Raw genomic sequence first — 25,871 nt, forward strand, 5'->3', positions numbered from 1 at the left:
CTGAGACACTTGTCCATGAATTGGGGTATTCAGGGGTGTGGGCCCGCTCGGTTCCTCGTCGCCTAACAGTAGATCATAAAGAACAACGAAGGACCATCTGTGCGGAATTGCTTGCGCGCTACGAGGCTGATCACTACAATGTTTTGTCAAACATTGTCATAGGCGATGGAACTGAAACGAAAACGAAATAGCACCACCTCTCTTCTCCGAAGAAAAAGCTCAAAGTTGCACCCTCAGCCGGTGCGACGGTCTTCTGGCATTCTGACGGAGTTATTCTGTTTGATTTCCTCCATCATGGTGTAACGATCAACTTTGAAGATTATTGTGCTACCCTCAGAAAAAAAATGCAAACGTACTTCTTCTCCACGACAACTCAGTGCCTCACACAAGCCTTCGCAAGCGAGAGGAGCTCACGAAACTTCACTGGACTGTTCTCTCTCATCCATCCTACTAGCATGAGTTTCTTAGAAGTAGATACCTTAGGGATTGCGAAGCAACTCAAATCGCTTGATACGGGCAAGTCTTCAGGTCCAGATTGTATACCGATTAATTTCCTTTCAGATTACGCGGATACAATAGCTCCCTACTTAGCAATCATACACAACCGCTCGCTCACCGATATATCTGTACCTACAGATTGGAAAATTGCGCAGGTCGCACCAGTGTTTAAGAAGGGTAGTAGGAGTAATCCATCGAACTACAGACCTATATCATTGACGTCGGTTTGCAGTAGGGTTTTGGAGCATATACTGTATTCAAACATTATGAATAACCTCGAAGGGAACGATCTATTGATACGTAATCAGCATGATTTCAGAAAACATCGTTCTTGTGCAACGCAGCTAGCTCTTTATTCGCACGAAATAATGGCCGCTATCGACTGGGGATCTCAAGTTGATTCCGTATTTCTAGATTTCCGGAAAGCTTTTGACACCGTTCCTCACAAGCGACTTCTAATCAAGCTGCGGGCCTCTGGGGTATCGTCTCAGTTGTCCGACTGGATTCGTGATTTCCTGTCAGGAAGGACGCAGTTCGTAGTAATAGACGGCAAATCATCGAGTAAAACTGAAGTGATATCAGGTGTTCCCCAGGGAAGCGTCCTGGGACCTCTGCTGTTCCTGATCTATATAAATGACCTGGGTGACAATCTGAGCAGTTCTCTTAGGTTGTTCGCAGATGATGCTGTAATTTACCGTCTAGTAAGGTCATCCGAAGACCAGTATCAGTTGCAAAGCGATTTAGAAAAGATTGCTGTATGGTGTGGCAGGTGGCAGTTGACGCTAAATAACGAAAAGTGTGAGGTGATCCACATGAGTTCCAAAAGATATCCGTTGGAATTCGATTACTCGATAAATAGTACAATTCTAAAGGCTGTCAATTCAAGTACCTGGGTGTTAAAATTACCAATAACTTCAGTTGGAAAGACCACATAGATAATATTGTGCGGAAGGCGAGCTAAAGGTTGCGTTTCATTGGCAGACACTTAGAAGATGCAACAAGTCCACTAAAGAGACAGCTTACACTACACTCGTTCGTCCTCTGTTAGAATACTGCTGCGCGGTGTGGGATCCTTACCAGGTGGGATTGACGGAGGACATCGAAAGGGTGCAAAAAAGGGCAGTTCGTTTTGTATTATCACGTAATAAGGGAGAGAGTGTGGCAGATATGATACGCGAGCTGGGATGGAAGTCATTAAAGCAAAGACGTTTTTCGTCGCGGCGAGATCTATTTACGAAATTTCAGTCACCAACTTTCTCTTCCGAATGCGAAAATATTTTGTTGAGCCCAACCTACATAGGTAGGAATGATCATCAAAATAAAATAAGAGAAATCAGAGCTCGAACAGAAAGGTTTAGGTGTTCGTTTTTCCCGCGCGCTGTTCTGGAGTGGAATGGTAGGGAGATAGTATGATTGTGGTTCGATGACCCCCTGCCAAGCACTTAAATGTGAATTGCAGAGTAATCATGTAGATGTAGATGTAGATCCATCCTACAACCCGGATCTCGCACCTTCCGATTTCCATCTGTTTGGCCCAATGGAGAGCCTTCGCAAGCGAGAGGAACTCACAAAACTTCAGTGGACTGTTCTCTCTCATCCATCATACAGCCCGGATCTCGCACCTTCCGATTTCCATCTTTTGGCCCAATGAAGAGAGCACTCCGCGAGAACCAGTATGTGGATGATGGGGTGGTTATTGATGCAGCAAGGCGTTGGCTCCGACGAAGACCAATAGAGTGGTACCAGACGGGTCTACAGGGCATCCCAGTAAAGCGGCGTAAGGCCGTTGCATTGAACAGAGATTATGTTGAAAAATAGGGCTTTCAGCTAAGAGTTGTGTATAATGTGGTCTACTGGAATCCTGAATAAAACGAACCAGCTTTCAGAAAAAAAAGTGTTGCATTACCCAGTGAACGACGGCCGGGGGGGGGGGGGGGGGGAGCGTTTCTAGGCGCTACAGTTTGGAATCGCGCGACCGCTACGGTCGCAGGTTCGAATCCTACCTCGGGCATGGATGTGTGTGATGTCCTTAGGTTAGTTACGTTTAAGTAGTTCTAAGTTCTAGGGGACTGATGACCTCAGAAGTTAAGTCCCATAGAGCTCAGAGCCATTTGAATCGTTTTCTGAACTTAGTGAACGCACCTCGTACATCATTATTGTGGAGGTAAGCGACAACGTCCATAAAGAATGAAGACATTATGTGAAAGATGTGGCCTCCATTCTTAAGTTCAGGAAGTCCAACGAGTGGAACAGTTCACTCAACGTTCTTGGGGCATGCTGCAAACTTGACGTTTCTATGATTCAGGCGTAGTAAACGAAGTACGCAAACGCAAAAACTCACTTGTTTGTTTAGCTCTGAGAAGATTATCACATAAACGCTGGAGCAACTCAACTGATCGTCAATTGTTAAGAAACAACAACTTGTAAACCTACAAAAAATATTCAATATATGTTTTGAAGAGTGGAAATTTGAGTAATTTTCATCATCCTTCACTGCGCAGAGGCATATAATTACTCGCTCTTCCTATGTTCCTTTCGTGCCTCTACCGGCAGAAAAGAATATGTGGTGCGATATATAGTATGCATTATAATCAACGGGTACAGTTGAAAGTACACGACACGAGAAGCAAAAACTTCTCAGAGAACATGGACTCTAAAAAGCTTAGCTATGATCACTTCTTCATCTTCGAATCTGAGAAACAAATCTCTTTTGCCGAAATCTCACTGCTTTCCATATTTTCACAGGTGGTAGTATGGGCTAAAACAACATAGAAAGTCCAGTAAACAAAAGATCTGTCGTGACTTCTGTGAAACACCTCTCTTCTACTGAACAAACGCTCATAGCTCTTAAGATATACACTTCAGAGCCCACATTTACTGGACTTTTTTTCTTGTTTGATCCATACTATGTCTCAGAATATGAAAGCAAAGATTTTATAGAGTAAAACATTTATTTAACAGCATCGAAGATGAAGAAGTGCTCACAGTTCTAATGGTACGCGTTTTGGGGCCCATGTTTACTAGAGCTCTTTTGCTTCTAGAATCGTGTGCTAAACCGTTTGTATTTACGCCTGTTCAAATGGTTCAAATGGCTCTGAGCACTATGGGACTCAACTGCTGAGGTCATTAGTCCCCTAGAACTTAGAACTAGTTAAACCTAACTAACCTAAGGACATCACAAACATCCATGCCCAAGGCAGGATTCGAACCTGCGACCGTAGCGGTCTTGCGGTTCCAGACTGCAGCGCCTTTAACCGCACGGCCACTTTGACCGGCTTTACGCCTGTAATTATGATGCACCCCGTAAAATTTTTGTGCGTTTTACTCCTATTTATAAGACAGAGATTTAACTTTAAATGTAGGAGTAATACGACCAGATACCACCGCCTCTTATGCGGCAATGGCGATCTGATAAACAGGGGAAAAATAGGCAGGTCTACATCCTCACTCAGCAGCAGCAGCCCTCACTTGAGCGATGTTATCTTTAGTCACTTTTAAAACTGTATCATAAACAAGATACCTGGAGAAGAGGACATTCCCCTTAGAAGTATTGAGAACCGTAAGAGAACGTTCCATGACGGAACAGTACCACCTGGTGTGTAAGATATATGAGACGCGCGACATACTCATAGACTTCATGAAAAAATAATAAATCCAAATGCAAAAAAGTCAGGTGAGAATATCACTGAACCATCGGTTTGATAACTGATAGTTACAAAATACCGATACAAATTATCTGCGGAAGAATGGTTGATTCCGACCTCGTGAAAGAAAAGTGAGAACACGCGAGCCGATACTGGTGGCCGAGCGGTTCTAGGCGCTTCAGTCCGGAACCGCGCGACTCTTACGGTCGCAGGTTCGAATCCTGCCTCGGACATGGATGTGTGTGATGTCTTTAGGTTAGTTAGGATTAAGTAGTTCTAAGTTCTAGGGGACTGATGACCTTAGATGTTAAATCCCATAATGCTCAGAGCCATTTGAACCATTGAACACCTGAAGCAATACTGACCATATTATTTAACTTAGGAGATACAGTGCACAAGGTAAAATCCACATTTATAGCATTTATGGATTTAGGAAATGCGATGACAACGTTGACTGGCACACACTCTTTGAAACTCCCAAATTATCAGGGTTAAAATACAGAGCACTAAATTTTATCTGCAACACTACCGGTCTTAAGTTATAATAGGCACAGGACCTGAAAGGGAGGCAGTAACTGAGGGGCTGAGAATGGACTGTAGGTTATCCCTGAAGGTAATCAGTTTGTTCACTGAACAGACTGTGAAGGAAGCCAAGGAGAAATTTGGAAAGAGGATCGTATTTCATGGTTTACCAGTGATATGATTTCCCATCGCAGAGGGAGACCAAGAGATGAATACACTAAGCAGATTCAGAAGGATGTAGGTTGCAGTAGGTACTGGGAGATGAAGAAGTTTGCACAGAATATAGTAGCATGGAGGGCTGCATCAAACCAGTCTCAGGACTGAAGACCACAACAACAACAACAACAGCCGGCCGAAGTGGCCGAGCGGTTAAAGGCGCTACTGTCTGGAACCGCACGACCGCTACGGTCGCAGGTTCGAATCCTGCCTCGGGCATGGATGTGTGTGATGTCCTTAGGTTAGGTTAGGTTTAAGTAGTTCTAAGTTCTAGGGGACTTATGACCACAGCAGTTGAGTCCCATAGTGCTCAGAGCCATTTTTTGAACAACAACAACAACAACAGCATGATTTCCCAATGATATGATCTGCAGGGGAGGAAGAAACAGAAAGAAACTTGGCTAAACGAAGGGATCAAATGCTAGAACACATACTGAGGCAAGAGATCAACAATTCAATAACTGGAAAGTATGGGGCAGTGGAGAGGGTTGGAGACGGGGGATGGGCGGTGTAAAAACTGTAGAGGGTGAGCAAGGCTCGACTGACAGTCAACAGGCTGAAATGGATGTATGTTGCTGTGGTTATACGGAAATGGAGGGATTAACACAGGATAGACTAACTGGAAAGGTGCATCAGTCTCATCCTCAGGCAGAAGGCAACAGTATAACTTTTTTTTAGATATTAAAAATGTTTGTTGTTCTTATTTTGAAGGCGACGTACCAAATGTGTGGAAAATACCAGGAAAAAGGTCAAGACAGTTTACTAAATGCTGAACTATTTAGGGATAGTTACTCTCGAAAAGGAGTCATTGTAGTGCCAGACCAAGATTTTAATGTGGACGGTAGTTTACCGAGGACAAAGGATGAAGTTGGTGTGACGGACGTGAAGATTAGCACAAGATGGTGGCCATCAACTCTATAGAAAAGATGATGGCTTTGAAGGAAAAAAAAAAAGATTAGTTTCTTCATTGCGCACGAAATTTATTTGTAATTTTTGACGAATTCTGTTCTTGCCGTGAGAGCTCGTTTTCCTGCTCTAGGGTGAAACATAGAACTCCCCCTTTGCGTTCATAAAGACCCGGTACGCAGTTCTATAAGACGATGTGAAACGGTGTTAACTTCTCGGCGTACAACGCTTACCTGCATAGGAGAGCGAGGTCTTCCTGGCACCCACTAACGCAGCGGCTTGCATGCAGCGAGGGTGATCCGCCTGCTGATACGACAGACGGCGGCCAACCCCCCAGCAAGCGGCAGGCACGCAGGAAGGGAGATTCGGCTCAATGCCTTCCAGCCCCACGCACCGGTAGCGACCAAGGGGGAATACAGAGGCAGACAACCCAGGGGAGAAATAAAATCACACTGTTGCTTCCAACAAAACGCTGTTGAGAGAAGGTACACCGTCATTTGTTAAGCCAGACCATTACCGCTGAATTGTTTACCAGCGGTATACACTCCTGAGCACAGAAATTCCGCCTTTTGGTCCTTTGGCATAGTCTGCAAATTTTGCCATCACTTTTCCTTCATGTCGGGGATCAAAATGAATGTTCCATATTGCTTCACTGTCAACACTACACATAACAGGAAGCAAAACTGATTTTGTTCTTTCAGGTGCAGTCACGAGAAAACAAAAATAAGAAAGATGGAACACATGTCCACTTGATAAACAAACGAAAACTTACAAAAGATTTCACTGCAAACACTACAATTTCTTCTCACAGTCATCTTCAAATGGTTGAAATGGCTCTAAGCAATATGGGACTTAACATCTGAGGTCATCAGTCCCCTATACTTAGAACTACTTAAACCTAACTAACCTAAAGACATCACACACATCCATGTCCGAGGCAGGATTCGAACCTGCGACCGTAGCAGCCGCGTGGTTCCGGACTGAAGTGCTTAGAACCGCTCAGCCACAGTGACAGACCACAGTCATCTTCCGTAACATGTTATTTACGAGCCAATTGGCCCCCCTCGTAACTGAAGACACTTATGAGTGTAGGTAGGCATACACCGTACCACATTGTCCAGATAAGCCTCTGAGATAGTTTCCCACTCCTGCACAGTGGCCTCTATGATGCCCTGTAAAAGCTGTGGTGGGACAGGACGAATGCAAACCGTTCGTTTCAGCAAGAACAACGCTTCCTAAATGCAGATGAGATCTGGAGAATATGGAGGCCATTCAGCTGGGCTAGTTGCATGCTTCATTAAGAAGGTGTTCGCGAGGTTGTGACGATGGAAGCGTGCACTGTCGTCCATCAGGGTGAATTTCGCTCCAATAGGTTCACAAAATGGAGGTAAATGGGTGCAAGGATGTCGTTCCGATACTTCACACCAGTCGTCTTCCCAAGTATTGCCGCAAGAGGTGTCCTGTGGCCATAAGTGGTTCCACCGCAAAACATGACTGAACCGCCTTGATAAGGGGGCGGTCTACAATGTAGTTAGGGAGTAGACGTTATCCTCGTTGCCTCCACACACGAATATCAGTATTGTCAGGGTGGACACTGACACGGGTCTCATTAGAAGAGAGCGTTGTGTTCCACTGCTGCCTAGTCCACAAACAGTGGTTTCATGCCCACACGACACGAGTCCCACTATGAACTGGAGTTGGAGGAGGAGCCTTGAGAGGTCTACTGGCACGTAACCCCTGCTCTTGGAGCCTCTTTCGTATCGTTTATGTTGACACGTACTCCTGTAGCTGTTTCGAACTGCCACGGTAGACATGTATTGTTGTGTTGGAGAATTCTTTTTGCTGCTGTACGCGTGTATCGGGCCTGCACACCTGTTGTTGTTCTTCCGTGAGCACTTTTGTAACTATCCTCATCTTATCCTATCGCTAGAAACTTGTTCCTGATTCTAGATACATCACTTTGACTCAGAGCGGCATTCGCAGCGACGTCCACCTGTCTCATTTCCGCCGGCCGGAGTGGCAGAGCGGTTCTAGGCGCTAAAGTCTGGAACCGCGCGACCGATACGGTCGCAGGTTGGAATCCTGCCTCGGGCATGGATGTGTGTGCTGTCCTTAGGTTTAACTAGTTCTAAGTTCTAGGGGACTGATGACCTCAGAAGTTAAGTCGCATAGTGCTCAGAGCCATTTGAACCATTTGATAATTATCAGTGGAAGAGATAATAAATGTTCTTTGATGAAAATTTTCACTAATCATCTCTCTGGCATTGGGAAATCTGTTGAGTTTTCTACTTTTTATTATGTTCTTTCCGTCGCTAATACAAAATTCGTAATCATCAATATTGGTAATAGTTTATACATTAATGGTTTACGAAGGACTGTTTGGACTCATACCCCGAAAAACAAGAATTCTAATGCAATCGGCATTACCCCATAAAATAATCCATTTGTGCCTGACATTTTTTCACGCTAATAACGTCTGGTATCCGAAGAATAAAGTCAGGTGCCATTCCATTAGTTCTTAAATTTGCTCTCCATTTAGCACTTACAGAAAGGAGAAATATGGAAGAAGAATGGTTTGCACCACGAAGTCCGCAGCTGGTTGTCTAGTGCTTAGCGACGCTGTCTCTTGATCGCCGCATCCCAGCTTCAATACTCGCCCGGGTCGGTGCTTTTATTCGGTCTCGGACTAGGTGTTTGTGTCGTCCTCATCATTTCATCTCATTTTCATCGATGCGCAAATCACCGAAGCGGCGTGAAGTAGAAAGACTTATGCCAGGCGGCCGAACAACCACAGACGGGGTCGCCCGACCGATAATCATTTCATTTTTTGCATCAGACAGTGTAGTGTAAGGTCAACCGTCTCAGTATTTTTAACGATATGACAGTGAGCAAAATTGGTGAACATTCTGAGACATTAATATTATATTGTTTCAGTATCTCTACTGGATTTAGTAAGAATCTTAACACGTTAACGTGTATTTTACGAAAAAACTAGACGCTATGAATAAAAGTTGATTTTTATTCCTTTTTACATTTTAAGTCATTTTTGAGGTAACGACTGAATACCATGTGCTTGCTACGTAATTGAAACGTCGTCTTGTAGTACTGTACAAACAGTGAAACAGATGTGCACAGTAGCCCGTAACAAGAAAGAGGATACACTGCAGAGAAGACAATTCTGGCGAGTATAAGGAGTATACTCAGGGCGGGATGAAACCGTCATCAACCCGAATACTGATCTGAACATCACAGTGCGTTACTAGGCATTGTCCTATTGAAGGAGGTCTGCCATTGGCTTCCTCCGATACTTGAAATGGATAACACACCGATTTACACGACGGCATACGTTTGAACGTGGATCCCGAACCCCTGCCAGACTCAACATTTTTCATGTTGAAACATTGCCAGAGGCGAAAGAAATGGTAAGTAACAGATAAAAATCCTAAAACTGACCAGGGATCGAACATGAGACCTTTAGATTCATAGTCTCGGAGGTTTCCACTGAACCTGCGAGCCAGAGAAAACTACCACATTTCGAAATTGTTTTGTTACGCTTCTATCAAACCAAAAATAAAACGACTAATAGGCCTGATTTAACTAGTCTCTTGACTTAACACATTGGCTGCCATGTGTATCAAACTGATGCACAATGTGACTTGCCCAGCAGGCTAAGTGCTTCAAATTTCAGGTCGTGTGTGTTGTTTGTTGTTGTGGTCTTCAGTCCTGAGACTGGTTTGATGCAGCTCTCAATGCTGCTCCACCCTGTGCAAGCCTCTTCATCTCCGAGTAACTACTGCAACCTACATCCTTCTGATCTGCTTACTGTATTCCTCTCTTGGCCTCCCTCAACGATTTTTTACCCCCACGCTTCCCTCCAGTACTAAACTGGTGATCCCTTGATGTCTCAGAATGTGTCGTACCAACCGATTCCTTCTTCTAGTCAGGTCGTACCACAAATTTCTCTTCTCCCAATTCTAATCAGTACCTCCTCATTAGTTCCGTGAAATACTCATATAATCTTCAGCATTCTTCTGTGGCCACTACATCTCAAAAGCCTCTATTCTCTTCTTGTCCAGACTGCTTATCGTCCATGTTTCACTTCCATGCATGGCTTCACTCCATACAAATACATTCAGAAAGGACATCCGGATACTTAAAAATGGTTCAAATGGCTCTGAGCACTATGGGACTCAACATCTTAGGTCATAAGTCCCCTAGAACTTAGAACTACTTAAACCTAACTAACCTAAGGACATCACACACACCCATGCCCGAGGCAGGATTCGAACCTGCGACCGTAGCAGTCCCGCGGTTCCGGACTGCAGCGCCAGAACCGCTAGACCACCGCGGCCGGCCGGATACTTAAATCTACACTCCCTGAAGGTATTTGTATGGAGTGTAGCCTTGTATGGAAGTGAAACATGGACGATAAATAGTTTGGACAAGAAGAGAATAGAAGCTTTCGAAATGTGGTGCTACAGAAGAATGCTGAAGATTAGATGGGTAGGTCACATAACTAATGAGGAGGTATTGAATAGAATTGGGGAGAAGAGGAGTTTGTGGCACAACTTGACAAGAAGAAGGGGCCGGTTGGTAGGACATGTTCTGAGGCATCAAGGGATCACAAATTTAGCATTGGAGGGCAGTGTGGAGGGTAAAAATAGAGAGACCAAGAGATGAATACACTAAGCAGATTCAGAAGGACGTAGTTTGCAGTAAGTACTGGGAGATAAAGAAGCTTGCACAGGATAGAGTAGCATGGAGAGCTGCATCAAACCAGTCTCAGAACTGAAGACCGCAACAACAACAACATGTTAACAAATTTCTCTCCTCCAGAAACGCTTTTCTTGCCATTGTCAGTATACATATTTTGCTTCCCAAATAATAAAACTCATCTACTGCTTTAAGTGTCTTATTTCCTGATCTAATTTTCTCAGCATCAGCTGATTTAGTTCGACCTCATTCCATTATCCTCGGTTTGCTTTTCTTGATGTTTATCTTATATCCTCAAGACGCTGTCCAATTCGTCCACCCGCTCTCCCAATTCCTTTGCTGTCTCTGACAGAATTACTATGTCATCGGCAAACCTCAAAGTTTTTATTTCTTCTCCCTGGACTTTAATTCGTACTTCAAACTTTTCTTTTGTTTCCTTTACTGCTTGCTCAATAAATAGACTTAATAACATCGGGGACAGGCTATCAGCCCTGTCACACTCCCTGCTCAACCACAGCTTCCCTTTCGTGCCCCTCGACTCATAACTGCAGCCGGCCGGAGTGGCCGTGCGGTTCTGGGCGCTACAGTCTGGAACCGAGCGACCGCTACGGTCGCAGGTTCGAATCCTGCCTCGGGCATGGATGTGTGTAATGTCCTTAGGTTAGTTAGGTTTAATTAGTTCTAAGTTCTAGGCGACTGATGACCTCAGAAGTTAAGTCGCGTAGTGCTTAGAGCCCTTTTTTATAACTGCCATCTGGTTTCTATACAAATTGTAAATAGCCTTTCGCTCCCTGTATTTTTTCACTGCCGCCTTTAGAATTTGAAAGAATTCCAGTCAACATTCTCAAAAGCCTTCTCTAAGTCTAAAATTGCTATAAACGTAGGTTTATCTTTCCTTGACCAATCTTCTGTGAGACGTCGTAGTATCAGTATTGCCTCGCGAATGTGTAACTCGTATACATAGCTACAGTGAATTCAACTGGGTGCATAGTTACCCAGGCCTCCGAATCTCGTCGACGGATCCTTCTACATTTTCCATGTGATCAGTGACGGCCTCTCCTCAGGGTTGACAGTTGAGTGTCAGAAATGTCCGAATGTAAAGTTCACGCACTTGGACTGTCTTTTCGTTACTCACTCTTGTAAAGTAAAGTATACAACAAATTAACTAATTCAAATATGTTGTTACAACTGCTGTTAATTTGTAAACCAACCTGTTGAAGTATTACAAATTCAGCATTTATATGATCTTTGTTCTATTCTTCCAAAAAAATAAATGTCATTCGTCTGATATGCTGAAAGGAATTTTGATTTATTGTTAAAGGCTGTGCATAATTCCTACATACATGGCCTAGCAGGAATATATTGAAGAAATTAACTTCACTGGCCATGTGTCTAACAATTATACACATCTGAAAAAGGCCTTGACTTGGTGCATACCTTGGGTGTTTCGGATCCAGCAGCCAGAGTGTTAAATAATGGTTGCAAAGCTCAGCATGACTTCAGAACCCATGGTCAAAAATTTTTGTCCTGTGCTGTACTTTGTTATATCTAACTGCAAGGTGCCTATATTAGGCTGATGGAAAAGCAGATGGCTACAGCATGAAGCATCAAAGCGATATTTGTTTAACTTGGTAGAGATATTCGTTACGACAGTGAGTACTAAACGATTAAACTTGAATTAAATTCGAAACTTACAGTATGAGGTCTGACCCTCACAGACATAAATAAACATTAGTATTCGTTATGGTGTAGAAGCGAGCAGTCCCCGAATTTCAACTTTGCGAATTTCTCGCCATGTTCAGAAAACATGTTGTGTCAAAATGGCTCTGAGCACTATGGGACTCAACTGCTGAGGTCATTAGTCCCCTAGAACTTAGAACTAGTTAAACCTAACTAACCTAAGGACATCACACACATCCATGCCCGAGGCAGGATTCGAACCTGCGACCGTAGCGGTCTCGCGGTTCCAGACTGCAGCGCCAGAACCGCGCGGCCACTTCGGCCGGCATGTTGTGTCATTTCATGAAGATTTCTTACAGGAAGTTAGAATGAAAATATGAGCATTCCCTTCGCATCCCTGACAAGCACCATGCTTGAAAAACCAAGGCAGCATCCGTGCACCTTTAGGGTTTTGCATTTCCTTGACGGAATATGTCATTTGGTACTCTCCTCATCAAGAGTACGACAACGGAGTTAACCATTCTTGCCATTTAGTGTAAAGCATTCAGCCTCCCTTCAACAACTACCAAATCAATTCTACTGCCATATCTAATAGCTTCCTACACCGTGATTTTAAAAAAATGGCTCTGAGCACTATGGGGCTTAACATCTGAGGTCATCAGCCCCCTAGAACTTAGAACTACTTAAACCTAATTAACCTAAGGACATCACACACATCCATGCCCGAGTCAGGATTAGAACCTGCAACCGTAGTAGTCACGCGGTTCCAGACTGAAGCGCCTAGAACCGCTCGGCCACAACGGCCGGCCCGTGATTTCACGAGTTGGAGAGCTATGGTCTCAAAAATCGCTGCGTCCTATATCCTTTCATCATGTCGTCAGCGGGCATGTTGACGTCGATTTGACCGCCACAAGCAAGAGTGAGACTCATCGTTGAACATCACAGAATGCTAATCAGTGTCCCAGACGATTCTTGCTGTACACCAAGCAAGTCTCAGTTGTCTGTGGTGTGCTGCCAGTGGTAAGGTACGGAAACTCAAGATCTTAACCCTATTCCTGACGGTTCGTGTGACACACTGGCTGTAGCCTCTTCTCGGATTTCAGCTATTGTCATCCGTCTATTCATCACAAATAGTACAGCAATTCCACTATTTTCTACTGCTGTAGTCCTTCTGGAACAACTAGTACCTACTCTTCTTGCCATTCTGTTGTCATGAGTCCACTTCTCCATCTACATGTATATACCGCAAACCAGCGTACGGTGCCTGGCGGAGGGAACCTGTACCACCACTAATCATTTCCTTTCCTTTTCTACTCACAGACAGAGCGAGGGAAAAATGAATGTCCGTATGCCTTCGTATGAGCCCTAATTTCTCGTGGTCTTTATGCGAGCTGCCATTCATCACAGAAATTAGACGTTTTGTCTAAGACATCTTGTATCCTCCTGGAGTCATTCAACTTCGACACATTGCCATACACCACAGTATCAACAGCGAGCAACAACAGATTGCTGCCCACACTGGAAACTAGATAATTTATGTATTTTTTTTTTTTTTTTTTTTTTGGTCATCAGTCTGCTGACTGGTTTGATGCGGCGCGCCACGAATTCCTTTCCTGTGCTAACCTCTTCATCTCAGAGTAGCACTTGCAACCTACGTCCTCAATTATTTGCTTGACGTATTCCAATCTCTGTCTTCCTCTACAGTTTTTGCCCTCTACAGCTCCCTCTAGTACCATGGAAGTCATTCCCTCATGTCTTAGCAGATGTCCTATCGTCCTGTCCCTTCTCCTTATCAGTGTTTTCCACATATTCCTTTCCTCTCCGATTATGCGTAGAACCTCCTCATTCCTTACCTTATCAGTCCACCTAATTTTCAACATTCGTCTATAGCACCACATCTCAAATGCTTCGATTCTCTTCTGTTCCGGTTTTCCCACAGTCCATGTTTCACTACCATACAATGCTGTACTCCAGACGTACATCCTCAGAAATTTCTTCCTCAAATTAACGCCGGTATTTGATATTAGTAGACTTCTCTTGGCCAGAAATGCCTTTTTTGCCATAGCGATTCTGCTTTTGATGTCCTCCTTGCTTCGTCCGTCATTGGTTATTTTACTGCCTAGGTAGCAGAATTCCTTAACTTCATTGACTTCCTGACCATCAATCCTGATGTTAAGTTGCTCGCTGTTCTCATTTCTACTACTTCTCATTACCTTCGTCTTTCTCCGATTTACTCTCAAACCATACTGTGTACTCATTAGACTGTTCATTCCGTTCAGCAGATCATTTAATTCTTCTTCACTTTCACTCAGGATAGCAATGTCTTCAGCGAATCGTATCATTGATATCCTTCCACCTTGTATTTTAATTCCACTCCTGAACCTTTCTTTTATTTCCATCATTCCTTCCTCGATGTACAGATTGAAGAGTAGGGGCGAAAGCCTACAGCCTTGTCTTACACCCTTCTTAATACGAGCACTTCGTTCTTGATCGTCCACTCTTATTATTCCCTCTTGGTTGTTGTACATATTGTATATGAACCGTCTCTCCCTATAGCTTACCCCTACTTTTTTCAGAATCTCGAACAGCTTGCACCATTTTATATTGTCGAACGCTTTTTCCAGGTCGACAAATCCTATGAAAGTGTCTTGAGTTTTCTTTAGCCTTGCTTCCATTATTAGCCGTAACGTCAGAATTGCCTTTCTCGTCCCTTTACTTTTCCTAAAGCCAAACTGATCGTCACCTAGCGCATTCTCAATTTTCTTTTCCATTCTTCTGTATATTATTATTGTAAGCAGCTTCGATGCATGAGATGTTAAGCTGATTGTGCGATAATTCTCGCACTTGTCAGCTCTTGCCGTCTTCGGAATTGTGTGGGTGATGCTTTTCCGAAAATCAGATGGTATATCGCCAGACTCATATTCTACACACCAACGTGAATAGTCGTATTGTTGCCACTTCCCCCAGTGATTTTAGAAATTCTGATGGAATGTTATCTACTCATTCTGCCTTATTTGACCGTAAGTAAGTATACTGAAAATAATAGCAGCTGATGACATCGAGATGACCACAGATGGTATCGAAAGGCATCTGGTAAATTGGGAAGGGATTCGTGTTGAGACGTTGATAACTATGCGATAACTATGTGGAGTGTATGGTTTTCAAGGGTTTGTTGACAACGATTTAGTTTTGACTGAGTTGGGAGCTTGCACCTGTTTAATGCGCATATGCATACGCACTATGGCTAGATCCAGCCTGCCTAATGCACATTATACAGTTCCCAGTTCCCAGCAGCTTAGAAAAATTGTTGGAAGTATGTTGTGGCCAAGGGATGTTCCGTTGAAGGAAAGGTCTCTGTTATATTTTTATCTTCTGTTTTTTTTTTTTCTATGATACCGTTTGTCGAACTAATTACCTTGTGTATCGCCTCGTATATATTACCTAGTACACCGACGAATGTAAGCAAACTGATCCTCTTCGTTCATTAACTCACAAGAAGGTTTCATTAACAGAAGAATAAGCTGCAGAACACTAGGTTTATGACGGTACCTTTTGTGCTCGTGAGAATTTCGCTCTCAGCTTAACAGTGACAGGATCAGGTCAACGAACCTGTCCCCGTCGGCCATTTTCCATTGTTCTACCGTAAGAGTGCCTTAGTCAGTGAGTTAATCTTACAAATGCCAAGTAGCAGCAAATCAGATTATCTGAAATGTCGTTTGTAAATACATGTCGTCGTACTAAGGATGTAGTAAAATGACGACTTCGGTGCTTCTACTTGCTAGCAGATTCGTCTTGCGACCTGTCTGTTTACACTATCGACTACTGTGTAGATTGGCAAGAAACGTATGCAGTGAAGGCAAACATAACACACACTATATAGAGTAATTTCTTTTTTTCCGTGCATCGTTGCGAATCGACACCAGGCGTTTAATTTGTTTCTGAACGTATATTTATACACGGGATTACTTCTACGGGAGGCTCGTTAAAAAATTCTAGCGCCAACATGCAGAGCTCGACATGGCTCCATAAATAAGTTGGTAAACTGATGTGTTATTTTTTCACGACTTATTTTATTATTGTGTCCTTAAGGTCTTACTGATATATTTAGATTTTCCTAATTCGCTGCAACCAAATTCAAGAATGGTTTCTTTAACAAAGGTTATTCCCATTTGCTTACCCGTTCTAGTCCGATCGACATCACGCTGCGTTTGTAATTACCTTCTCCTGTGGTTACTGAAGGTATGATTTCCTGGGCCCATTGAGTACTAGATTAATAGTTATAGACATAGGACGCCTTCCTTCATAACATATTTTCTTGCCTTTTGGCAATCAAATACTTTTTAGCACTGTTGTACCTTCTTCATAGATGACCTATTTCATTCTGGAAATCATACAAACATATCAAATGTGCTGAAGTGGTGAACTTTTCATACCTATGAGACTATGGTCATTATTTTGGAGCTGTACTGTATGAAACTAGCGTAAAATTATACCATGTTTTACACTCCTGGAAATGGAAAAAAGAACACATTGACACCGGTGTGTCAGACCCACCATACTTGCTCCGGACACTGCGAGAGGGCTGTACAAGCAATGATCACACGCACGGCACAGCGGACACACCAGGAACCGCGGTGTTGGCCGTCGAATGGCGCTAGCTGCGCAGCATTTGTGCACCGCCGCCGTCAGTGTCAGCCAGTTTGCCGTGGCATACGGAGCTCCATCGCAGTCTTTAACACTGGTAGCATGCCGCGACAGTGTGGACGTGAACCGTATGTGCAGTTGACGGACTTTGAGCGAGGGCGTATAGTGGGCATGCGGGAGGCCGGGTGGACGTACCGCCGAATTGCTCAACACGTGGGGCGTGAGGTCTCCACAGTACATCGATGTTGTCGCCAGTGGTCGGCGGAAGGTGCACGTGCCCGTCGACCTGGGACCGGACCGCAGCGACGCACGGATGCACGCCAAGACCGTAGGATCCTACGCAGTGCCGTAGGGGACCGCACCGCCACTTCCCAGCAAATTAGGGACACTGTTGCTCCTGGGATATCGGCGAGGACCATTCGCAACCGTCTCCATGAAGCTGGGCTACGGTCCCGCACACCGTTAGGCCGTCTTCCGCTCACGCCCCAACATCGTGCAGCCCGCCTCCAGTGGTGTCGCGACAGGCGTGAATGGAGGGACGAATAGAGACGTGTCGTCTTCAGCGATGAGAGTCGCTTCTGCCTTGGTGCCAATGATGGTCGTATACGTGTTTGGCGCCGTGCAGGTGAGCGCCACAATCAGGACTGCATACGACCGAGGCACACAGGGCCAACACCCGGCATCATGGTGTGGGGAGCGATCTCCTACACTGGCCGTACACCACTGGTGATCGTCGAGGGGACACTGAATAGTGCACGGTACATCCAAACCGTCATCGAACCCATCGTTCTACCATTCCTAGACCGGCAAGGGAACTTGCTGTTCCAACAGGACAATGCACGTCCGCATGTATCCCGTGCCACCCAACGTGCTCTAGGTAAGTCAACTACCCTGGCCAGCAAGATCTCCGGATCTGTCCCCCATTGAGCATGTTTGGAACTGGATGAAGCGTCGTCTCACGCGGTCTGCACGTCCAGCACGAACGCTGGTCCAACTGAGGCGCCAGGTGGAAATGGCATGGCAAGCCGTTCCACAGGACTACATCCAGCATCTCTACGATCGTCTCCATGGGAGAATAGCAGCCTGCATTGCTGCAAAAGGTGGATATACACTGTACTAGTGCCGACATTGTGCATGCTCTGTTGCCTGTGTCTATGTGCCTGTGGTTCTGTCAGTGTGATCATGTGATGTATCTGACCCCAGGAATGTGTCAATAAAGTTTCCCCTTCCTGGGACAATGAATTCACGGTGTTCTTATTTCAATTTCCAGGAGTGTATTTTATTAGTTTACACTCAGTTTCCCTTAAAAATAGTCTATGATTTGCGAAAAAGCAATTCTTTTTGGAGAGCCTATGCAATACTGTTCGAGTTTGGAGGAATACCAAATGGACAGAAGCTTGAATAGGAATCTTGATTTTCCAAAGGGAGGTGTGGTAGGGCAGAGTGTGCTCTTGTGCAAAGTCACTGTGCCAGGGTGGCGTAGTGGTCAGTGCATATGCCTAAAGAACAGGTAGCCGGGTTCGAATCCCAGCATTGGTAAAAATGTCATAGGTCCCTTCAGTCTGCACAAATACCTCACTGTATAAATGTCAGGGACTGTACGAAACAGCGGGCTAAACTTAGTAATCAACATCCCTGTAATTTGTTAGATCTGTAGGATTTAATTCTCAGTGGGTGGCATAAAATGTATATTTGCATATCGGACGAAACTTGAGGACACTCCTTCTCGCCATACTGAGGCATCATCAACGGTAGAGGCGGTGTTACACTGATTAGCGTGATCTCTCTTGGGAGTGACTAATCTTTTGCCCGGGATGTTCATATTCAATAGTAACTGGCAAAATTAAAGCGGAAAAACGAGTTACGTGAATTGAATTCTTGGGCTGTTAGCGTAAAATATAACACAGGGCCAGCATTCGAGGAGAATAATATTGTAAATCTTCCAAAACCATCGTCAAATTGGTCAATCAGTTTTAACAGACAAGATAGTCATTTCTTCTCGTTGTAAGGCGTTCTTGTGCAGACATGCCAAATGAATTGCTAAATTGCACCGATCATAATGTTTCAATTATGATCGTCTGTTTCGCTGTATTGTATTCCATGCAAATCGAGAACATACCATATCCTGGAGAGGAAAAAACATTTTGACCTCCAAATTTCACTTTTCTTCTTTTTTCTAGCGCAGAAAGTGAGCTTTTCTTTTTCCGAATGTTATATTTCGGTCAACACATGAAGCACAGAGGAATACATCTGCGGTATAAAATATCGCAGGAAGCTACTAAAATTCTCTGAATGTAGTCTCACCAGATCACAACAGGTCTTGTTCTACTCTAGTGATGATGTTATGCAGCAGGGAAAGGAGAGTGTCGTTGGGGGAGTTGGGGACTGATATTGGCCTCATATATTAAAGCCATGTTTATATTTCGCCTGTGAGAGAGGAAGGGGGTGTCCTAGTAATTCCTGGCGGTCTCTAAAAAAAACAAAATTCAAAAATGGTTCAAATGTCTCTGAGCACTATGGGACTTAACATCTGTGGTCATCAGTCCCGTAGAACTTAGAACTACTTAAACCTAACTAACCTAAGGACATCACACACATCCATGCCCGAGGCAGGATTCGAACCTGCGACCGTAGCAGTCGCGCGGTTCCGGACTGAGCGCCTAGAACGGCGAGACCACCGCGGCCGGCCCCGGCGGTCTCTGCTCGCTAGGGTGTCTCACTCGTCTCTTTCCTGAAACTTGAAGACTGTTTCCGCACTATTCCGTGAAAGCTCGCATCGGCCTTGACTGCAAGACAACATCGAAACAGCCGCTGCGGCGAAAAAATGCCACGGGGCTGACAAGCACCGTAAGTAATACAGTAATTTCTAAAACAACGGGATTTCCCGTAGCGGTCTTACATGGTGCTGGTTTGTGCGTTACGGGCGCTCAGCGACGAGATTGTCAGCGCCCATACGAAAACTAGTAGAAACGAATGTGGTTAAAACTTAGGGAATACGATGGCGATCTTCGACTCGTTGTTAATCCTAATGACTTTATTGTCGATGTGACCGCTTGTTTGTTTGTTTTCATACTAGAAGGGTGGAATGATCTTTTCTGATTTTGTGCAGTCTGCGCGCGCTGTGAAGAGAGAAATGATGTCTCGGTTGCACCGTGTGATTACAAGTATCCGAATAATTCCCGAGACGCGTGTTGACGCAGACGTTTACACTGGGATACATGTATCGCGACATGTATGAGCGACATGTCAATTTGACATGTCGCGATACATCACCTCATACAAAAATTCACGGAACTTGTATGCGGACCCTCGAGCTCATACATATCGCGTATACATTTTGTATATCGCTTTTTGGCCATATACGCGACATGTGTGAGCCACATTTGAACTCGCGCATGCGCAGTACTATCATTTCCTGTCGTCTTGTCGCCTGCCGCTTATTTTGACGATTAGCGCATGCGTAGTACCAGGCTATTTGGCGGCTGTTTGAGTTTTGCAGGTGCCGACTATCGTTTCGACGTTAATGTATCTGCATAGAACATCAAAAAGTGCCATATGCAACATTATTCTTCGTGTTTGCGAGGCCATTGTGCAAGTTTTATTCCAAGAAGTGAAGGTAAAAGTTTTATATATATCAGAGTATGTAATACATTCTATAATTTTTTCATGCATCTGGCACGTATATCAATTTTTTGCTATTCCAAAAGAGCAAGTGTACCAGCACATAAAAATGTGAAATCTTCCAAATCGTCGTCGAAAGCTATCGCACAGTGATACATATCAACCAGTGTAAACGCACGCTCATACATATATGAGGTTGATACTTGTCAACTCATACAAGTCGCGATACATGTCGCAAAGTCGCATATACATGTATCTCATACATGTGCCGATACAAATGGCAGTGTAAACGCACCTGGGTCGTCAACACGCGTCTCGGGAATTATTCGGATACTTGTAATCACACGGTGCAACCGCGAGATCACTACTAACAACCTCTGCTAACAGTTCAGTTTCCTTTGGCAGGTCCTGCAAAAGGAAAAACGGAAAACGTTGTATCTTCTTACTCAGAAGGAAAGCGTTCGTCGACTAATTGTTAGAGAGATGATTTTCTTGTTGACAGGACATTGAATTTTGCCTTTGCTTTCTCTCATACTGTACTAGAAGTCCTGAACGTCCCTTTCTGTTATCTTCCGCTATTTTGTACAAACTGCAGATACTGTTCACACAGTAAAAGGTGCCATTGTTAATTTAACATTCATGTCGGAAATATCAGGATACTTGTTGTCACATGACGCATTGTCGATGTCACTTCTAGCCACGGAAGAGAAGCTGTTCTAAAATGTAGGCGTATTAACATAGCTGTGTGCTGTAAAATACAATTACTACATACAGAGCGTGGACAAAAATACAGAAAAACCAAAAACACAACAGATCGCCACACCTGATACGATGTAGTAAAACGGTTGGCACTCAAAACAGCTTCATTTCGTTTCGAAATGGATAAATAGTGGATCTGTATGATTTTCAAGGGAGTCCCATACCATTCCTCCCTGCAGAGTAGCGGCAAGTTCATCAGATTGAGATCTAGTTGACTATGGTCGCCTGAGGAAATGCGACAATTTTTCCTCGTCCTCACGAAACCAGTCCTGGCCGATATGAGCTGTGGGGACAGGGACGCTGTCAGCTTAAAATATTGCATCATCATTGTGGAATAAATATTGTACCATGTGATGGACCTTATCAGCTAAAATGATCACATAATCCTTGGTAGTAATGTGACCTTGAAGAGTAAACCAGGGGCGCATGGAATACCACGATATGGCTGCCTTAGTCATCACCGAACCCCGCCACATTTGACTCTTAGCAGCAGGCAGCTGTGTCGTACGCTTCGGACGGCGTACGCCAGACGTAAACTAGGCCAGAAGTTTGAAACAACGTGAAATAATAACCATCCGAGCAAATGACTTTCTTCCCTACTTCTACAGTTTAGGTCTTTGGCTCCGGCAACATGTTTTCCTGTTACGGGCATTTGTATCACTGATGAGTGGTTTTGCTATTCCACATCGCCATTTAATTCCCAGCGTATGGAGCTCCCTTCGTGTTGCTTTGGCGCTGGCAGGGTTCACGAGTGCGACATTCACTTCTGCAGTGACTTTTACAGCTGTCGTTGCCTTATTTTCCGTCACAGTCCTCTTCAGGGACCGTGTGTCGCGATCACTTAACACACTTTCGTCAGTTGTGTGATTTAGCTATAATAGTTTCCCACTTTCCCTGAATACGGTATAAATCTTACTGTTATACCATAACCTCAAAGCTGGAGGTAGTTCGTATAAATGAAATCATTTTTATTAAAGTAATTTCATTAAAAAGAATCAGGGCAGTGTTACCCTCTGAAAAGAATTAAGTTGTGTTGACCGTGATGTACCTAATGGAGGTGGCTTATCGGAAATGAAGGTCAGAATTACGTAAATATTTAAACAATAGCAAATAATAATTTACCTATCCTCACTATCTAAATGATAATAACAACTGTCGCCAGCCTAATTAGTCATAAGAATGAGTAACATTCTTGTTCAAGAAACTGAGAATAAGTAATGTCAATGGGCAATCACAGCCTATACTTTGTCACACGAGAATGCAATGAACTCTGGCACCTGCATATGTTCACGTTAAGGTTAGAGCTGACAGAGCAGACCAAACTATTTGCATAAATATAACAGATAACAATACACACTATTACCTACAGGGCTTATTGAAACTGAATAGTCTTAATAACATTACTATTAATATTCGCTGTAGCATCATAAATTGGACATAGGTTCAGTCTCTCTTTTATCAATTACTTTTCAAACATATTCCTATCTGACATGAAATATGGGTGTAGTTCACAGCAGAATTAGTTATTGTGCATAGATTAAGTCTCTCACTACTAAACACCTTTCTACTTAGAATGAAATTTAAATGGAATTCACTAACAGATTACTTCTCACTGTCTTTTGAATAAAGAAGTTACTGTTTTCATAGATAGTGGTCTTTCTATTAATCGTTATCTAGCATGGGCATAATAGACAAACTGTGGATCCTGTTACACCATTAATATGCACTTTCAATACACGAGAGGAACCCAGTATTGTACAGAATTTGACTTGAATAGCAAGAGTAATTAAAACTTTCTATAATTAAGTAACTTTGTGTATTTGATCTACTTTCAATGGAGGGGGGCCCTTAATCTTGACCACTGTAGCAGAGCAAACTAAACACACTTCTGATCCACTAGAGAAACAAGTACTTAGCAAGTATGAACATATAACTCTCAACAGTTGCAGTTCTGAATTTTTACTGCAGTGAAACACAAATTTGAGATATTTGTAGGTCCTTTCAACAAATAATATTAATTTTAGCACACTCTATTGCCATATTAATTTTAATATGCCTTCAATAAAGGACACTCGGTAAAGACTTTAGCGTGGGAGGGACCCTAAGTGGACATGTGACTGAGGATAAATCACGGTAGGTACAAGAGTTCAGTCAAATTTTATCTTATATTTGGGTACACCATAACAACCTATGAGCTGATCCTTCACTGTGCATTACTATAGTGTTCCATTACAGTGATTGCGCAATGTGGTGGCGATTGCATGTTGGTGGGTGGATTTGCAGGTAGAATTGCTGGACTCTGTCATTTCTTGGTGGCGATGAGAGATACCAATTCCAGAATAGTTTCAGCTCTTTATCCATCCATCCGAGGCATTGGAAAGCGTCGGGAGAAGCCTCTCTCGGAACCAGCACAATACACAACTTTTACATGAGCAGTTGATAGTTTGGTAGCTCGTCCCCGACTGACTCTTGGTTCCACCTTTTTATCCATGCCAACCACATTTTGCGCGCGCTACAAAGTTCCGTTCCATAGGGGAACCACAACGCCTTTTACATACAAAATAACTAAGAACCCTAAGTGAAGGTCAGCAGTTTACATAACAGTAACCAAACATATTAAACAAAACAGAACATTTGCAAATGGTTCAAATGGCTCTGAGCACTATGGGACTCAACTTCTGAGATCATTAGTCCCCTAGAACTTAGAACTAGTTAAACCTAACTAACCTAAGGACACCACACACATCCATGCCCGAGGCAGGATTCGAACCTGCGACCGTAGCGGTCTCGCGGTTCCAGACTGCAGCGCCTAGAACCGCACGGCTACTTCGGCCGGCGAACATTTGCACATATTGACATTTCTACAAAAAATTATTTAAACAAAATTGTTCAACCTCAAAGATAACCAAAGAGATTATGTGGAAGAGACAAAACATATCAACAAAAGGTGTGTAGTGTGTAAGCTATGATGTTACAGATGCCTCTTGAAACATCAAACATTTCAACTACCTTGCTTGTGGAAACACCCACCACACGAACACCAAGAATTTGCCCACTTTCGTATTCACTTAATTCCGACATAATGCACCCACAACTCCACAGAATACTGTTCTGACCACGGCTGACACTTGAAACTTATTGAGAACACAGCGCAAGTGCCATCAATACAACACAGCAACCTGCAGGCTATGTTAGCATCTGCATTTATATTCAAGCGTGTATTTCTTGCAGTTTTCCAGTATTTTTGCCCAATTCCTGTATGCTACTCACTACAACATTCACAAAAGAAAATTTTCTTTTCTTCCAGGGAGATGCGACTTCTCTGCAGGTAACGCATCAGGTTGACGCAGAACAAAAGGAGAAACAGAAGCCCTGAGATGCGGGCATCCTCTACAACAGTCCTCTGCGTCAGGTGACACACGCACGCACACACAGGCGTAGCCATTGCGCCCATGTTGCCCCATTGCGCAGAGGATGGCAGGAGTGCGGTCAGATTCCGCTGCAGAGCGGAAGACGAGGAGTGCCTCTCGGGGCGCGGCGCTGGTTCTGCTGATCTCAGCCGTCTTTCCGGCGGCCACTGTTGCCAACAGCCCTCCCAGGTTCCTCACGGACGGCCAGGCGGAAATAGTGCTCAGGTTGAAGGAAGGCCCAGAGACACCTGTAGGTATGTAATAAGCACTGACATTTCCACTGAACTGACCACTGCACCAAATTTTATTTTTATCAGGTGACAGAAAGTGGACTTTTTTGCAGACGATTAATCAGCCAATCCTGTATTCAAGGGTCCTAGTAGAGGTTGGTTGCCATTGCCTACCTGTGACCTGTGCTGCAGTTTCAACTGTGTGTCTGTGTCGTATGGATGGCCAAGATGAGCGGAAATTAGACAGGATGGCTCATAACCTATTCCTCGCGAATTGCAAAAAGGGCACAGTCGAGCTCGATGTACTGATCACCATCAACACTGCATACGCCCTCACACATAGGTTTGGTGATCACGAACAGTACGCCACGACCTCTTCTCCCCCTGCGGGCCAAAAAACCAGAGACGAAAATATTTTGCACGACCTGGATTCCAACCGGCTACCTCTGAGTTGAGCGTAGTGATGGAAACAACTGAGTGAAAACAATCGATTCACTCGGCTATTGGAAAACAATAGACTCATTCGGTTGTAGCCTTACGTTTCGTTTGAATTATTATTCATTTATTTCCTTTGAATGAAACAAGTCTGCGGAAGCAACCGAATGGCCGGCCGGTGTGGCCAAACGGTTAAAGGCGCTACAGTCTGGAACCGCGTGACCGCTACGGTCGCAGGTTCGAATCCTGCCTCGGGCATGGATGTGTGTGATGTCCTTAGGTTAGTTAGGTTTAAGTAGTTCTAAGTTCTAGGGGACTGATGACCTTAGAGGTTAAGTCCCATAGTGCTCAGAGCCATTTGAACCAAGCAACCGAATGAAAACAACTGATACAGTCAGTTCTAGTTTTGCGTACTGAATGAACTAATCATACTTTATTTCCAAGTGAAACCATTCCGTAGTTTACTGTCAGTTGATAAATGTATTCCTTCTTTCAACTGAAACAACTCTTTTGATGATTTAGTTGACTGCGCTATCCATTCAATCTTCTGCATGAAAACAGTCTGTAGTACTTACACTGGTCGAACTAAAGCA

General features: G+C 43.9%; 1 protein-coding gene across 1 annotated transcript in view; it reads left to right on the top strand.

The window, feature by feature from the left end:
* The window catches only part of LOC126188932 (cadherin-23-like), a 514,643-nt gene that overhangs the window by 217,076 nt on the left and 271,696 nt on the right, over nt 1-25,871 (top strand). Inside the window, exon 3 of the mRNA XM_049930652.1 lies at nt 24,511-24,867. Within this exon, the coding sequence (XP_049786609.1) occupies nt 24,678-24,867 (190 nt within the window). The 5' untranslated portion in view covers nt 24,511-24,677. The remainder of the gene's footprint in view (nt 1-24,510; nt 24,868-25,871) is intronic.

The sequence above is a fragment of the Schistocerca cancellata genome, chromosome 5 (assembly GCF_023864275.1).
Source record: "Schistocerca cancellata isolate TAMUIC-IGC-003103 chromosome 5, iqSchCanc2.1, whole genome shotgun sequence".
Classification (NCBI taxonomy): domain Eukaryota; kingdom Metazoa; phylum Arthropoda; class Insecta; order Orthoptera; family Acrididae; genus Schistocerca; species Schistocerca cancellata.